The 18,298-nt window shown below is 40.5% G+C and overlaps 1 protein-coding gene across 3 annotated transcripts in view; it reads left to right on the plus strand.

The window, feature by feature from the left end:
- Positions 1-18,298, plus strand: part of WDR48 (WD repeat domain 48) — a 47,933-nt gene that overhangs the window by 27,660 nt on the left and 1,975 nt on the right. For all 3 annotated transcript variants that reach the window (XM_068982588.1, XM_068982586.1, XM_068982587.1), the window contains 9 exons: positions 1,553-1,655; positions 3,445-3,542; positions 7,755-7,862; positions 8,180-8,276; positions 10,359-10,454; positions 12,557-12,662; positions 13,602-13,689; positions 16,048-16,124; positions 17,536-17,728. In XM_068982588.1, coding sequence (XP_068838689.1) covers positions 1,553-1,655; positions 3,445-3,542; positions 7,755-7,862; positions 8,180-8,276; positions 10,359-10,454; positions 12,557-12,662; positions 13,602-13,689; positions 16,048-16,124; positions 17,536-17,728 — 966 coding nt within the window. The remainder of the gene's footprint in view (positions 1-1,552; positions 1,656-3,444; positions 3,543-7,754; positions 7,863-8,179; positions 8,277-10,358; positions 10,455-12,556; positions 12,663-13,601; positions 13,690-16,047; positions 16,125-17,535; positions 17,729-18,298) is intronic.

Genomic DNA, 18,298 nt, shown 5'->3' on the forward strand with positions numbered 1-18,298 from the left:
CTCAAACTCATATCCATCGAGTCAGTGACGCCATCCAATCATCTCATCCTCCGTCGTCCCTGTCTCCTCCTGCCTTCAATCTTGCCCAGCTTCAGGGTCTTTTCTAAGGAGTTAGCGCTTCACATCAGGTGGCCAAAGTTTTGGAGCTTCAGCTTCAGCAGCAGTCCTTCCAATGAATGTTTAAGACTGATTTTTTTTAGGATGGACTGGTTTGATCTGGAGGGACTCTCAAGAGTCTTCTCCAACACCACAGTTCAAAAGCATCAATTCTTCGGTGCTCAGCTTTCTTTATGGTCCAACTCTCATATCCATATATGACTACTGGAAAAACCATAGCTACTGGAAAAACCATAGCTTTGACTAGACAGACCTTTGTCAGCAAAGTAACGTCTCTGCTTTTTAATATGCTGTCTAGGTTTATATTGGAGAGGGAAATGGCAACCCACTCCAGTGTTCTTGCCTGGAGAGTCCCAGAGACGGGGGAGCCTGCTGGGCTGCCGTCTCTGGGGTCACACAGAGTCGGACATGACTGAAGCAACTTAGCAGCAGCAGCAGGTTTGTCATGGTGTTTCTTCCAAGGAGCAAGCATCTTTTAATTTCATGGCTGCAGTCACCATCTGCAGTGATTTTGGACCCCAAGAAAATAAAATCTGTCACTGTTTCCATTGTTTCCCCATCTATTTGGCATGAAGTGATGGGACCGGATGCCATGACTTTCAGTAGCAGGACAAAAATCCAAAATTTAGACAGTGGCAAAAATCTGAACACCCCTGTGAATGCAGGTGTGATCCTAAGGATTGTATAAAAATTAAGGTCATAGTCAAAATACAGCTTCTGCCCTCTTTGTTAGGAGCCAGGATATACATTTAATGTGTATGCATAGGCGCTGTGCCCTGACACAGCCAGTAAAGGTCACTACAACTTCTGACCTTACGGACGTGTACTTCAAGAGAGGCAGTCCAAGTACCAGTGCAGCAGGGAAGCTCATTACAGTTCTGTTTCCCTAAACATAAGAGAAAGCAGAATTGTTTTTTCAAATTCATTTCCTTTTTCTTCATAGCATAAAGAACAAGGATCGAAATAAAGGGTAAGCAGAGTGAAGTAAAAAAAGTACTTTTAATTAAGATTTAAGAATAAATAGTTAAGTTTTAAATTAAGATGTCCATTTTCTTGCTTACCAGACTGTTTGTGGATAACAAAAGAGAAAGTGTTTGCCTTTATTCTTATTTTATATGTAGGTCAGGTCATATTTCTTTGTACTTATAAAAAAAAACATATATCTTGTCTAAGTTTCTTTGTGCCAATTTGAGATCAACATAGCTTTACCCAGAAGAGTGCCTAGTGTTCTCTCCAAAAAGACAACTCTCCCTTCTTAATTTTCGTTTTGTATTTTTTTACTCACAGTAGATAAGAGTACTTTGTGTCTAAGTATTTTTTGGTTGATGTTATTGTTGGGTTTTTCTCATTTGCTCTTTGTTTTTCTTGGCACTTTAAACCTATTGAAAAGCTTATAAAGTATAAAATGATTAAATAATGAATTTTATTCCTTTAGACATTGAAGGGAATTCATAATTTCAGAGCCTCTGGAGATTATGACAATGACTGTACAAATCCTATAACACCTCTTTGTACACAACCTGACCAGGTTATTAAAGGTAAGTAAGGCTATTGGAAGGTATTATACCTTTTATTGAGGTTAACCATAGTCACTAAGCGGAGAAGGCAATGGCACCCCACTCCAGTACTTTTGCCTGGAAAATCCCATGGACAGAGGAGCCTGGTGGGCTGCAGTCTGTGGGGTTGCTAGGAGTTGGACACGACTGAGCGACTTCATTTTCACTTTTCACTTTCATGCATTGGAGAAGGAAATGGCAACCCACTCCAGTGTTCTTGCCTGGAGAATCCCAGGGACGGGGGAGCCTGGTGGGCTGCCGTCTCTGGGGTCGCAGAGAGTCAGACATGACTGAAGCGACTTAGCAGCAGCAGCATAGTCACTAAGAAATTGACAAAAATAAAGGAAATGACTTTCCTTTAAATGTAGTTCTGATGTCAAGAAAAGGCTAATCGTATATTGACTTATTTTTAATAAAAGAAAAAATGTTTTTTAAATGCTATTTCGGTTCAGTTCAGTCGCTCAGTCTGACTCTTTGCGACCCCATGAATCGCAGCATGCCAGGCCTCCTGTCCATCACCAACTCCCAGAGTTGACTCAGACTCACGTCCATCGAGTCAGTGATGCCATCCAGCCATCTCATCCTCTGTCGTCCCCTTCTCCTCCTGCCCCCAATCCCTCCCAGCATCAGAGTCTTTTCCAATGAGTCAACTCTTCGCATGAGGTGGCCAAAGTACTGGAGTTTCAGCTTTAGCATCATTCCTTCCAAAGAAATCCCAGGGCTGATCTCCTTCAGAATGGACTGATTGGATCTCCTTGCAGTCCAAGGGACTCTCAAGAGTCTTCTCCAACACCACAGTTCAAAAGCATCAATTCTTCGGTGCTCAGCCTTCTTCACAGTCCAACTCTCACATCCATACATGACCACTGGAAAAACCATAGCCTTGACTAGACGGACCTTTGTTGGCAAAGTAATGTCTCTGCTTTTGAATATGCTGTCTAGGTTGGTCATAACTTTTCTTCCAAGGAGTAAGCGTCTTTTAATTTCATGGCTGCAGTCACCATCTGCAGTGATTTTGGAGCCCCCCAAAATAAAGTCTGACACTGTTTCCACTGTTTCCCCATCTATTTCCCATGAAGTGATGGGACCGGATGCCATGATCTTCGTTTTCTGAATGTTGAGCTTTAAGCCAACTTTCTCACTCTCCTCTAGTGACTTTAAAAATTGGGCTTTCTTGAATTCATCTTTTCGCCAAGCATTAGACTAATAATCATGGTATTGGTGAAGCCAACAGCCGCTCTGTAAAAGATACAATGTTGTTTTTGGCACAAGCCAGAATGGGTCAGATCTGGCCTCTGGATTCTACATTCTACAACTGGAAGTGGCAGCTCTGATTTCAAGGTCAGAGTTTGGGGCTAGGGTTAGATGTCCCTGCCGCTACCATTAGGATAGGATCTTCATTCAGGAGGCATAAAAGAGAAGTAAGATAGGAAGCAAACGTTAGTAAGAGATGAAACTAATTCAGAGATGTCCTGTCGTCATTTTGACTTGTTCCCAGTGGGTAAAAAAAATTGTTAAGGTGTTTGCTCTGTAACAGTTTTCCACTAGTAGTCCCTTGACGTGAATAAAGAGTCTTTTCATCTATAATCTATACTTAAAATCAGACAGTTTTTCTTTGGTTAGCTTTAAATTGCCTTAGACATAATTATATGGTCTCCTTTCTGGGGGCTACTGTGATTTACACTTTGTTACATGTCACTTAACATCATTGCTGTACTGTGAATTTAAATACAGGATTGTTTTACTAATTGTGTGGATTTTTTCCCTTTAGGGGGTGCTAGTATTATTCAGTGTCACATTCTTAATGATAAGAGACATATATTAACCAAAGATACCAATAATAACGTGGCATATTGGGATGTCTTGAAGGTGAGTATCTTTGTAATTTAATATAGGTTACTGGATTCTATATTCTGTATTTTTTATTGTAGTTTGTATGTATATGTGTATATGTTGTTTGTATGTGTGTGTGTGTATATATAAAATAACCAAGATAATAAATATATAAATAAAGATTTAGGTACAGCCTTATTTTGGAGTATATATTCTCATGTGAATATTAGATAAGGCCATAGTTAATCTTTTTAAGTACCCAGAATTTGAATGGAACCATTTTCTCTGTTTAGTGTATTACCAACTGTGTTATGCTGCCTTCCCTGAAAATGAATACTTCAGAGTTCCATATCCTTGATGCTCTTGGCATTTGGGGCCCAAAAAATCTGTTGCAGGACTGAGAGGGAGGATCTGTCCTTGTGTTGTAGGGTGCTTAGGAGCATCCCTCATCCTCTACTCAGTAGGTGCCAGTAACCGCCTTCATCCCCATCCCCCATTTCAGTTGTGACGACCAAAAATGCCTCTAGACATTGCCAGGTGTTCAGAGGGTGGGAGGAAGAAGAAGGATGCAGACTCGCCCTAGGTTGAGAACCACTGGAGTACACAGAATAATTTTGACCATTTCTTAGGATTTATAGCCATCTCTGTGAGCATCAGTTATGACTTTGAGTCATGTTACAGTGAATTTTTGGGTAATTGAGATGTATTAAGCTGTCCAGCCACATTCTAAATAGCACTAAAGAATTTATAGATAAATTGAACTTTGCTTTTAGGATCCTGACAAATGGCCCTTCTTAGTGTTGTTGGGATATTTGTTCTACAAATATTTCTGGATTAAATGAATACTCAGTTCAGTTCAACACAGTGCAAAGAACTGTGTTGAGGGTCATAAATGATGAAAAATGATCCCTTCTGGTTGGAGGGACAGCAGAACGCAGGATGGCCTGCAAACAAACGTGGTTACTTACAGCTGGAAAACCAGGAGGACTCCACGTGGAGAGATCACTGGAGCAGGGCCTTGAAGGCTTCCAGCAGATGGATTGTGGGAGGGCACCTGGCATTCAGGGCCAGGTGAGCAGTTTTGTATAATTGGAGATCTAAGTGAATATAAAGGAGTAGTAGGGGTTTAAGGTGGAGAAGGCAGTGGCACCCCACTCCAGTACTCTTGCCTGGAAAATACCGTGGACAGGGGAACCTGGTGGGCTGCAGTCCATGGGGTCGCTAAGAGTCGGACACGACTGAGCGACTTCACTTTCACTTTTCACTTTCATGCATTGGAGAAGGAAATGGTAACCCACTCCAATGTTCTTGCCTGGAGAATCCCAGGGACGGAGGAGCCTGGTGGGCTGCCATCTCTGGAGTCGCACAGAGTCGGACACGACTGAGGCGACTTAGCAGCAGCAGCAGCAGCAGCAAGGGTTTAAAGACGAAAAGTGAGATTTATTTCCCACAGAGTCATGAGTTGTGGCTCCAGACTTGGCCAGTTTTTTTTTTAGCACTTACTAAAGATTCTTTTTTTTTTTTTACTAAAGATTTAGATGAGTTTAGAGCAGCTGAACTGTCTAACCAGCTGAAGTCCTGGTAGAGTCCTGCTCTCTGAATGGGAGGTGGTTCTACTCAAATGGGGCCCTATGCTGACATGCACCATCACTGCCATTTTTGTGTCCCTGGCAGTGTCCCATATCCAGATATTAGATCTTGAGGTTTTAAGATCGAGTGATCAGGCAAAATAGACATGACATTAAATAAAGGTATGGAAATCAAGAGTGCTTTTAGGACCATAGGCTCAAGAGTTGAACAGAGCTGCATTCTGACCTTGGCTCTGCCACCTGCCAGCCAAATGATCTCCAGAATATTCTTACCTTTGTCTTTATTCCTAAAATCTGGGTCTTACCTATTTCTTGGTAATATCAAGGGGATGTTTGAGAAGTATTTATTGTAATGACTGACACATTATAGTTAGGAGGTTGTTGCACTAATACGGTGAAATATCATATTCCTCTAGAGTAGGGTGGGAACAAGCAGGGGTTAAAAAAAATAGAATAATTAGATATTTAGGCCTGTGGATAAGAGTGATGCTTTCTTGATGGCTCAGTGGGTAAAGAGTCCGCCTTCAGTGCAGGAGACACATAGGTGCGGGTTCGATCCCTGGGTCAGGAAGATCGCCTAGAGGAGGAGATGGCAACCCACTCCAATATTCTTGCCTGAAAAATCCCATGGACAGAGGAGCCTGGTGGGCTTCAGTCCAAGGGGTTGCACAGAGTCAGACATGACTGAGCGACTACACACACAGGAAGAAAGGGAAGGGCCAGAGATGGGTGCTCGGCTTCCGGATTAGTGTGGAAGTGTTACAGGGAGCATAAGAGGAAAAAGGTCACTGGGGGAAAGGGACATGGTGAGAAAGTAACAGATCTGAGTTTCTGTGGGATGTCTGGGTAGAGATGTTTGCTGGGCAGAGAGCTGTACAACCTAATGTACATATGAGAAAGCTGGGCTGGAGAAATGGGCTCGGCTGTCATCGTCTGTGGATTATAATTGGATCCATGAGAAGGTCAGTTTCCAAGAGATACATCTATACTGAAAATGGAAGAAACCAAATCATCTCCATTTCAAGAATTTTTAGAAAAAGAAGCCAAAAAGATGTGTAACAAAAAAGGGGTAAGAACGCTCAGAGCCAGTGGCAGCTCAAGGGCTAATTGTCTCAGAAGGGAGCTTGTGGTAAGCTGAGCTCGCCTGCTGAGAGTTTGCGTGAGATAACAGAATGGAGTATACATGTGGGTCTAGTCAGTGAAGAGGATGGTGTCTGGGAAGAACAGTTCCTGCCAGATGGAGGGGGTTGACTAGTGTTCGGGAGGTGAAGAAACAGTATTTGAATAGAGGCAATCTTTGATGATGTTTGACTGGTGAGATAGGCAGAAGAGGCAGTGACGAGAAGATTTAGAGGTGAAAAGGTCAAGGGAGGGTTTTGTTTGGGTGTTAAGGTATTTTTAAGATGGGAGAAATTTGATCATGGTTCACTGTTTATGGGGAAAGCCAGTAAGACATGAGAGGGTAGACGATGGTACAAGGCCCCCAAGACGCAAGAGATCAGGCGGTCCAGGTCCAGCAAGAAGAGGCACCTTTTTCCTTGCACCAGGAAGAACAGTAGCAGAAAGTTAAGGGAATTTTGTTGAGGCTTCTCTTTTTTAAGGAGTAGAGGTCAGAGTCATCTGCTGAGGGCAGTAAGAGGTGGTGGTGGCAAGGTCAGAAATATGAGGAAAGGAGAGATTTAAAAAGGATGTCGTGGGAAACTGTGGAAACAAGTTCCAGGTAGCATGAGTAACTGTCCCATTTATAGTAGGAATACTGTCAAGGATTCCAGAGGCCGCGATGACCTGCCTGTGTGTTGTCCACGTGAATGTTGATGTTGTCCAGGAAACAAGCAAGATCACAAGATGGGTTGCAAGACGTTGAGCCAGGCTCAAGTTGCCAGTGAATGAGGGACAGTAAACACAGAGGTTACTAGATGGCAGTGAGGAAAAGGGGGTACAGTTTACTGCAGCTAAATGATAATGGGCTCAAAGAAAGAGTTTTTACACAGTCATGGTGGAATCATAGTCTCTATATGCCATTAGGGAGTTATGGGATATAGAAGAAGACATGGAGTAGTCACCCTTTGAGAAGATGGCTGGTGAGTTGGGACCCTCAGGAACGAGCCAGGTTGCTGTTAGCAAGAAGAGGTAGAGGGAACATTCTGTCATGTGGTTCAGAATTGAGATGAGCTGATGGGAAATGCTCCATGGCACCAGATGAAGTTTGGAACATACTTTTGGGGAGCATATGTATTTAGGGAATGAATAAAAAAGGGTAACTTAAGATTGCTGCCTATATTATACCTGTTATCTGAAGGTAGCTTCATAGCTCTCCTAAAGTGTTTACAAACTGCTTTTTGTTCCTTCAAGATTTTTTTCCCCTTCTTTTGACATTGGTTACAGATAACTGTGGTGGTATGTTATATCAATATCAGCAAAATTAAATTACAGTTTCAAAAAAAAGAACATTTTGTGGTTCTTAAATTTAAAATTTTACTAAGAGGTAGTTATTTAAAGGTAAACGCCTTAAGATAAAAATGTTTGGTGACGTTCTTTCTGAAACATATTTTAATCTCCATTTTATTTAGGCAAATGTGTAAAATTTGAGTAACTAAGTCAGTCAAATCAATTGACCACTTAATAGTAATAATTATCATACTTTCTTTTTGATGTATAGGCATGTAAAGTTGAAGATTTGGGCAAAGTGGATTTTGAAGATGAAATTAAGAAAAGATTTAAGATGGTATATGTACCAAATTGGTTCTCAGTAGACTTAAAAACAGGGGTAAGTTAGCAGTTGATATTTGTGCAATTTGGGATAGTTGAAAATTTCCTGTATAGCTGAGAATTAAGTATTATTAGTTTTGGAGTCCTGTGTTTTTACGTTTGAAAGGAGAAGGTTTTATGCAGTTTAAATGCCTTTTCATATCCCAGTATATTAAATTGTAGTTGCATTGAATCACACGAAACACATTTTGATTTTGATTCTGAATCTGTGGCTTAGCACTGTAGTCAAATAGTGCAAATAAATAAGGATTTAGAGACTTACTTGAAGAGTGTATTCAAATAGAATGCCACTAAGCAATTTTTCTCTTTTGACAGATGTTGACAATTACTTTGGATGAGAGTGACTGCTTTGCTGCTTGGGTTTCTGCAAAAGATGCTGGCTTCAGCAGCCCTGATGGGTCGGATCCAAAACGTGAGTTTGTGTCCTTCCTTCCCCGCCTCCTTCCGAAAGAGTAGGTAGATCTGTGCTGTTTTTTTGCTTTATGCTCATCTTTCTTGTTTACAATATTTGGGTTTTTAAAAAATTATTTTTCAAGAAATCTATATTATTCTCTCATATGGAAATGGAAAATATTCCATTTTAAGTGTTTTGGGATCTTGAGTTTTCTCACAATGTACGACTTATCTTTAACAATTAAACACGCAGCATACTCTCTACCCTTAAAACATTCTGGAAATCTGTTAGGTAAGGATAACTGAAGCTAGGAAACAGTTTTCCCCCCTCCAATCAGAGAATTACTGAAGTATAATTGACATATCATATGTTGGTTTCAGATGTACAGGATAATGATTCAGTATTTGTATATATTGCAAAATAATCACAACAGTAAATCTAGTTAGTAGTTAACATCTGTTGCCATGTATAGAAGTTTTTTCTCTTGAGACTTTTTAAGATCTACTCTCTTAGCAACTCTAAAATGTGCAATGCAGTATTAGTAAATATAGTCACCATGCCGTAGGTCACATCCCCGTGACGAATATCTTTTATAACTGGAGTTCATACTTTTTGACTCCCTTCACCCACTTTGCCCATTCCGTTACGCCTACCCCTCAACATCCGGCAACCACCAGTCTGTTCTTTGTTTCTATGAGCTCTGGGGTTTTTTGCTTTTTTGGTTTCAGATTCCACGTGTAAGTGAGATCATATGGCTTTTGTCTGTGTCTGACATATTTCGCTTAACCTTATGGCCTTCAGGGTTCATCCTTGTTGTCACAAATGGCAAGACTTCATTTTCTTTATGACTGAATAATATTTCTTTGTGTGTATATCACATTTTCTTTATCCATTCATCCATCAGTGGACAATGAGGTTTTCTGTAAATAGCACTGCAATGAACATGGGGGTGCATATATCTTTTTAAATGAGTGTTATCCCTTTCTTCAGATAAATTCTCGGAAGTAGCATACTAGATATGATAGTTTTGTTTTTGAGGGACCGCCATGCTGTTTTCCACGGTGTCTGCACCAACTTAGGTCCCGTCAGTAGTGCGCAGGGGTTCCTGTTTCTCCTCATACTGTCAGACATTTGTTGTTTATCATCTTTTTGATTAACAGCCATCCTCACAGGTGTGAGGTGATAGCTCATTGTGGTTTTGATTTGCCTTTCCCTGGTGATTAGTGATGTTGAGCATGTTTTCATGTACCTGTTGGCCATCTGTATGTCTTCTTTGGAAAAATGTCTATTCAGCTCTTCTGCCCAATTTTTTGGTCAGATTTTTCCATTTTTTTGCTATTGAGTTGTATGAATTTTTTATATATTTTGGATATTAACCCATTTCAGATAAATAATTTGCAAATATTTTCTCCTGTTACGTAGGTTGCCTTTTCATTTTGTTGATGATTTCCTTTGCTCTGTAAAAGCTTGTTAGTTTGATATAGTTCCACTTACTTACTTTTGCCTTCATTGCCTTTGCTTTTGGTGTAAGTTCCAAAAAAAATCATCCACCAATATCATTGTCAGCAAGCTTATTGCCTGTGTTTTCTTCTGGGAGTATTGTGGTTTCAAGTCTTACATTCATCTTTTTAGTCCCTGTTGAGGTAATTTTTGTGTATGTTGAGAAGAGACTTATCTTCATAAGAGTCTATTATATTTTATTAATTATATCTTTGATCAGTATTCTTCTAAGATTGTAGCCTGTAGAAATAACTGATATATATACAAAATATAGTGGCTTTATATGGAAATAGCCCTTTAAAGAATACAATTTCTGTTGTTGTTTATTCATTTTCAAAGAACAGCTATATCTGAATAACCAAATAGAATATCTGTTTGCTTGATATTATCACTGCTTTAAACATTGTAAGATGAAATTTTAATAGACTTTGTGAAATACGTAAAGTCTTGCTTTTAGACATCCTTGGCATTGGGTTAAGAATGTAACATCAGAATATGTGGAAGCTTTTCATTTTTATTGCTTTCTCTCTATTTTTAAGTTAAAACTAATGTTTCTCTTTTCTGTTTTTTTTGTTTCTATTTTAATTGACTCTCTTGCAGTGAACTTAGGAGGACTTTTACTCCAGGCACTCCTAGAATATTGGCCTAGGACACATGTGAATCCAATAGATGAAGAAGAAAATGAAGTAAATCATGGTTCGTATTTTTATATTAGGATAATTGGTTTTAAAATTACTCTGAAGTTAAGGATATTTAGATTGTTATCCTGAGAATTTTTAAAAAAAATTTTTTTAAGCATTTGCTAAAGTATGACATAATAAATAGTTGGGGTATGCTCAATTTATTGCCCTCCCTTCTACATAAAGAACGTCCATCCAGTCTTAACTGAGATATCGAAGAACTTTTAATTAATGAGACTACGCAAGGTATATGGAATCAATCCTGTGTATTCAGGTGACCTTTGTCCTTGAAAGTAGGCAGCTTAGCAGGTTCATTCTAACAGTATTTCTCAAGGTATCCGTGGACCTGCTGGATTTACCTCCAAAGCTAGCTATTTAGCTGCATTGGAAAGCCAGGTTTGTTGTTGTGAGGCATGCCTCACATTGGCCTGAAAGGTAGATATTCCCTAGTCTGATGATCTACCTGATATTGGCTCAAAAAACCAGCTCCCAATTCAGAAGTGCCAGGGTAAGTGACTGAGTATGTGTAAAGAATTAATGTCACTGAGGACATTCCAAAGCTGTGTGTGCCACAGGCAGCAGCAGTAACTCACTGTGCAGCCCGGGAGAATTTGGAACATATGAGTTTGGCTCAGTCTGATTAAAGAAAGGAGGGGAAAAACTTAAAATATCACAGCTGATACATAACCTTGAGTCCCCCCACTGAGGACTTGCTCTGCTAAAGATTCTCTGAAGATTGCCTATTTGTGGTGGTCAGCAGTGATGAAGCCCTCCTGCCAGAGAGTTTGTTGTGGCTGACTGATTCATCCAGAATAATTTTTGGAGTTTAAATCTGTTTTGCAATGATGGCATGCCTCTCTGTAAGCCAGTGTCCTGATGTCCCTGTCTAAGAGAGAGCACTGACCCCACACATGATGGCGTTTCTTCTGTCACCTGGCTCGCTTCATTCCCCTTCTGAATTGTACAGTGAACTGTGAGCCAGAGTCAGTGGAAAGATCTGCTCACAGGGTCGAGAAAGCTAGGTTCTGCTATGGGCTCTGCCGTTTTATCAGCTGTGTAGCTGTGGGCATGCCATTTCCTGTTCTTGACTTGTCTTTCTCCATCTATAACCTGACGGTGCCCTCGGAGGCCCAAGGAGCCAATAAAGACCAAGTAATCAAAACAAAGGGCCACAGGCAGCATCTCTTGAAGGCAGACTTCGGTTGGGGGAGTAAAGAATAAGTCACAGGAAACGTCAAATCATCCTTAAAATCAAATTGGCATAGTGAAGGCAGGGCAGGACTGAGCCAAGCTCAGGACACGGCACGCACTACCTGGCTGGTAATCCTGCTGGACCTGCACGACACACAGTGGACCCTCAAGCTGCTTGGGTTATACGAGGTGGGCAGCTCGAGTATTCGGAGGCCTATAGAGAGTTGTGAGGATAATAGAGATAGATGGACATGGATCCCTCCATTCAGGGACTAGCATTCTGGTTGGACAAAGCACCGCTTACATCTGCATTGTGTGATCAGAGTTGGTGCTGTGAGAGAGTGCTGTTGGGTTGCAGAGGGCGAGATTGCTTCCAGATTCCTTCAGAAAGTAGTTATGAACAAGGGGGAGTCAGCTGCAGAGAGCTGACTGAAATAAAATCTGACTAAAATGAAATCTGCAGAGAGCAATAAAAATGAGTTTATGACCTCTTTGAGATTTTGTTTTTCACTAATACCATTAGTTGTGGCTGCCATTAAATATAAACTTTTTTTCTGATACAAATTTCTCTGTGCTTGGTGTTTTACCAATCCCCACCCCACCAGCACCAAAGAAAAGAGCAGATCATCATTTATAGACTGTTCTAGACTTCCCTGTGGCTGAAGTAGATGGTTGTTTTTGTTTTAAATCTCAAACATTAATCTCCTCTAAAATGTAATCATTTCTCATGAGGTATATCGCACATTGCCGTATTTCTTATTTTCAGGAACTTCACTTTGTTTTTTACCTTTATTTCCATCTCTAGCTGACTTACAGGACTTTTTGACTTAAAAGTCTTGCAATGGTTGGGTCCTGTGGAAACAAAACGTTTAGAATCCATGTTGTTAGCGCTGACTGGATACTGACGCCATCTGTGTCTTTTCCTAGTAAATGGGGAGCAGGAGAACCGAGTACAGAAAGGAAATGGCTACTTTCAAGTGCCCCCACACACCCCTGTGATCTTTGGTGAAGCTGGAGGTCGCACCCTCTTCAGGTATGGGTAAGAAGGGCTAAGAGTGCACCCTGTTTGCCCTGAAGTTTTGATTCAAGCAAATGTCTATTAATTTCTAGGGCTGTCTGGGTTTTGGTTTTTCACCTCCCTGAAATAGTTAAGTGTCTGATGCTGTTAGACCCCATCTTAATTGAGAGCTGAGCCTCTAGTGGTAAAATGAGGTTGATAGCTTGTGCAGGTTGATAACCTTGCCTCAAGGCAGCTTCTTAGCAGTTTCTGCAGGAAGTGCTTTTTCTCACTTAACCAGCCAGACTGTCAGGGACAGATGACTTCACCAGAAGTCCCCACCCACAGGACAACATCTGAGTAGATAACTTCCCTCAGACCAGGCCAGGGGAGATGGACTGGGCTGCTCCTGGGAACTGTCATGCCCAACAATGGCTCGACCTGAGGCGCAAGGCAGTCCTTCGTGAGGGCCTACAGGCAAGTGCTAGGCTGGCTTCACCTCCAAGTTGCCAGCCAAGGCCCAGGAAATGTCATGGGAGAAAGCCATGGGCCAGAAGTAAGAAAGCTATTTGTCTTGCCCTTGAGAGCAGAATTCTCTTCCTTGATGGTGATTTCCTGAGAGTGTGGTCACTGAAAACCTCCTGACCCCATGTTGTGCATGGACCGCCGTGCACTGTAGCTCTGCTGAGCGACCTCAAGTGCCTTGCCTACACCCAGCTTCCTGTCCTCACCCAGGGGCCCCAACAGGCAGCCACAGTGTCCGTCTGGCCTCGAATCTGGGAGCCTGAGTTTGACAGCTTGCTTTCACTCTTAGCAGAGTGAGTCATTCTGCCTGCCTTCTACTTTATTTCCTTAGCTGTCAGTTGGGGGTGATCCTGAATGAACTCTATAAGCTCCCTCCCTCTAACATTTAATGACAGTGATATTGGGATCCGTGCTTATTTTGTCACTTACCACATGATGGATTATGTTTAGGCTGCTCTGCCGAGATTCTGGGGGTGAGACTGAGTCCATGCTTCTTAATGAGACGGTGCCACAATGGGTAATTGACATCACTGTGGATGTAAGTGTCCTCCACTCCCACTTTGTCCTCTTATTTTTTTCCAAATCATGAAGAAAATTTACTGTATTAAATTGTATAATCTTTGATTGAAACTAGACTGCCAAGTGGAATCCTCTTCTGCTTCTGTGCAGTTCCAAAGCTGCAGAGAAATATTATAATTATGTCTCTTTCTATCTTTATTTTTAATATATAAAATGTGCTTATCAAAGAAAATAATAAATGAATAAGGTGAAATTCCCATCCTTTTCCAAACACTGTCTTCCATTCACTTCCTGTTCTTCTTCCCAGAGGTAGTAAATATTAATAGCTTAATGCCTTCAGGACCTTCTTCTGTGCATACACAAGTATGTATTTGTGTCTATATATGTGTGTCTAGATATATGTGATCCATATATAGATCATTTTATTTTGCACAGAATCTGCTGTTCTGTACTGTTCTACAACTTGGGTGTGTTTTTTTGTTTTGTTTTTCACTTAAAAATATATTTTGGACATTTTTTTCATATTAGTGTATGGATCACTTCTTTTTAATGACTGCATAGTATTTTGTTGTATAAATGTACCATGGTTTATTTAGCCAGTCCCTATTAATGAACATTTAGGTTGTACCCAATGTTTTCTGTTAAAAACAATGCTTCAGTGAACATCCTTGTATATATATCTTTGTGTACTTTTTAGGGTAAATTCCTAGAAGTGGAATTGCTGGATCAAAGGGTATGCACATTTTAAATTTCAATGGATACTGCCAAATTGCACTCCACTAAGGGTATACCAGTTTACACTCTCACCAACAGTGTGTGAGTGCCCAGAACCCCGCACCCTCACCAATGCTGGATACTTAGAATCTTTGCTGAAAGATAGACATATTATCTCATTGTTCTAAATTTTTTTAACTTACAGTGAGGTTAAGCATCTTTTCATAGTGGCCATTTTTATTTCTTCTGTAAGTTGCCTGTTTGTATTCTTTACTCGACTTTCTGTTGGGTTATTTGTCTTTCTTATTGACTTGTAATAGTTCTTCATACTGAATATTAACCCTTTGACCATTCTCTTGACTCTTGATTGAATTTTTGCTTTGCTCATGATGTCCTTTGGCAGGCAAAAAGTTTTAATTTTTATATGACCAGATTAATCCTTTACGGCTGTGAGTTTCATGTCTTGCTTAGGTATTTTGCACTCCAGAGTAGCAAAAATATTTTCTTGTGTTCTCTTCTAGTATGTTTATGATAATAGTTTGTATCTAGATCATTAAAGTATTAGAATTTATTCTATTTGGTGAATTTATTCTGTTTGGTGTGAAGTGAGGTAAGATGCTAACTTTCTCCAAATGGGTAGCCAGTGTGTCAGCACAATTTATTGAATCATTTAAACTTTTCCTACTAATTTGAAATGCTGTTTTATCATATACTAAATTTCTATACACACATAGGTCTGTTTCTAGTTATGTGCTATTGACCAATTTTATGTCTATTTAAAGCCTCATGAAAAGAGATTTAATCTCTAGAACCTTCTAGAAAATTTGTTTTCTGTCCCGGATAAACTTCCAAGAACTTAAAGCCAGTCTGACACCTGATGGATATTCCAGTCTTCTCTAAATTTGAGCTCCCCATGAACCACTACTTCCTTTGAGTGTGAAACTCACTCGGATGCATTGCTGACTTTAGGCCTGTGGCTTATTCCCTGGAGGAAACATCCAAAGAGGATATGACATGGAGGCTCAAAGGGGATTAATCCCCATAGCAAAGATGACCAGTTAATTTTATCCTTTATCTAAGTGTATGGTTTACATCATATGGACATCTAGGTGGTTGGCTGAACTTTCCACTCTTATTTGAAACCTCAGACAGACCTCACTCTGATGTCAGAGGTAAAGCAAGTTAGGAGGACTTGATTGACCTTTAGAGGTGGATAATGGACCTTACCAGCATAGAGTGTATGGTTTTGCTCAAAAGTGAATGTTGTGGGTTTCTCTCAAGACACTTAAATTTTTGTTCTGGCATTTGAATGTAGACTTGAGATTTTGGTTTGTATGGCTTAAAGGATTAAAATAAAGTTTGTTTCCCTTTAATACCTTGAATTATTATTTGAGAAGAGCCATGCTGCCATTTTATATTGCTACTGACACTGCATATAATTTGTCTTTATATATGTTTTATTACAAAATTAAACTTTATACTTTTCTGATACCCTTTCTCTAAGGCTGACATAATTTGAGAGCTTACTATAAATTTCATAGAAAGTCACTTCTAAATGTACAGTAGCAATTAACTTATGAATCATGTTTTCACAAATATTGACATCATTTTAGTTTATCAATTAATAGAAACTATTTTACTTTTTTCACTTTTAATATTTCAGAAAAATATGCCCAAATTCAACAAAATTCCTTTCTACCTCCAACCTCATGCATCTTCAGGAGCAAAAACCTTAAAAAAGTAAGTAAATGGAGTGTCGTGCAATACTTTGATCTGATTAATTACCAGAGACTTTTTTATTCCTTATGATTACATTCATAGCACAGGAGGCAAGTACTAGATCTCAGGCTATTCCATAAAACTGAAGTCTTATACAATTTAACCATTTACAAAGCATGGGCTTCCCTGGCAGCTCAGCTGATTAAAGAATCCACTTGTGATGCAGGAGAGCCTGGTTTGATTCCTGAGTCGGGAAGATCCACTGGAGAAGGGATAGGCTACCCACTCTAGTATTCTTGAGCTTCCCAGGTGGCTCAGCTGGTAAAGACTCCACCTGCAATCCGTGAAAGCTGGGTTTGATCCCTGGGTTGGATTTAATTAATTTAATTATTTGTTAGGATTACATTTAGAGCACAGAAGGCAAGTACTAGATCTTAGGCTAATTTCATAATATTGAAAGTTTATATAATTTAACTGTTTACAGAGTACCTACTGTGGCCTTGCAGATGTTCAAAATAAGACATGGATTTTGTCTCTTGCCATATTCATAGTTTAGGACACAATCTGTATATAATAACTGCTTTTATGGATCCTTAGAGAAAGACAAGTGTAGGGGAAAGAAATAAATCTATGACTATAGCTTTCCAGAAAGGTTTCTTGAAGGACATGGAATTTGAGCTGGACATGTAAGGTTGGTCAAAAGAAAGATATTTCAGGTCCAGGAATCGTTTGATCAGGGATGTGGAAGTAGGAGGTCACACACACACACACGCACGCACACACGCACGCACGCACGCATGATGATCTTAAAGCAAGTTCTGGATAGCACTTCAGCAGTGTTTAATGATTGAAGTTCAAGATGGCTTTTAAAGTATGAGCCTGAGCTACTTGATTTGACCATTATTAACTGATGTCAGAGATACAGAAGTAGGTTTGGGGATAAGGAAGTTGCTGAATCTAGTTTTGGACATGTAGAGTTTGCAATGCCTTTGGGACATTGGCGGGAGCTATTGGGTTGGTGGGTTTGGAGATCAGACAGGCAGTTGAAACTCAGAGTCTTGACTATAGGAGGAAGCCCTGGGAGAAATGGGTACATCCATCATCGGAGCCTAATAAGCAACAGGGGCTGCCTTCCCTTTCAGGAGCATTCAGTTTGCCCATGCTCTGGGAAAGTCTTTAAGGGAATAGAACCTAGAAGGCTACTCTTTATGTATATAATCTCACTTATTTGCACATAATCTGTTTTAGGAGAGGACACTATAAGAAATCTGTTGGGAATTCTGAAAATGGATTAAAGCAATGCCTGAGAACATGTATTGGTTTATGTTTCTGTGGTATGATTTAGCCTTATCAGATGTTAATCACCAAAGAAAATGGGAGAGAGAATATCCAGTGATTTCCTGATGTCACCATCTGCCCTTGCCTTTTTCAGGGACCGACTTTCTGCTAGTGACATGCTTCAAGTCCGGAAAGTAATGGAACACGTCTATGAGAAAATCATCAACTTGGATAATGAGTCTCAAACCACTAGCTCTTCTAATAATGAAAAACCAGGAGAACAGGAGAAAGAGGAGGATATTGCTGTATTGGCAGAGGAGAAAATTGAGCTTTTGTGCCAGGACCAGGTAAATGGATTGAGGACACCGCCCCCTTGTTTCCAGTGCTGGTGCTCAGACTTTGCTAATGTGGTAGGATTGTGGTTTCCAGATCTGTTGCCTTGCGGGGGTCGGGGGAGGGCTTCTGCTTTTAGAGAGACCGTAAGGAGTGCCGGGTCTCCCACCCATTTGTGAGGCCCTTAGCTTCCATTTACCCTGGGGGCAGTTTTCAGGAAAGGAACAGGAGATTGAAACGTACGCGCAGACAGATGTGGATGTGCTGGTGGATTTTTTTTTCTGAAAAGGAAGCCACATGCTCATCTTGATGTGCAGAGCAGCATCTGCTGTGTTAGTTTAAGATCTGAAGAGGAGGTGAGTGGAGCATCTGTGGAAATGCTGTAAATGAGGATTCACTCGAGGCATTTCTTCAGAAGAACGGCTCACCGTGTTGAGTCTGCCCTAGCCACACGAGTTGCACGTCTCCCGTGCCCAGATTCATGCCTGCATGCAGCAAGAGCAGGCCACCAAGCATGGGCAAGGAGAGTTCGGCATTAGCAATAACAGCATAAGGTACTGGATGCCTTTTTCATTATTTATTTT

The sequence above is a fragment of the Capricornis sumatraensis genome, chromosome 10 (genome assembly GCF_032405125.1).
Source record: "Capricornis sumatraensis isolate serow.1 chromosome 10, serow.2, whole genome shotgun sequence".
NCBI classification, from domain to species: Eukaryota; Metazoa; Chordata; class Mammalia; order Artiodactyla; family Bovidae; genus Capricornis; species Capricornis sumatraensis.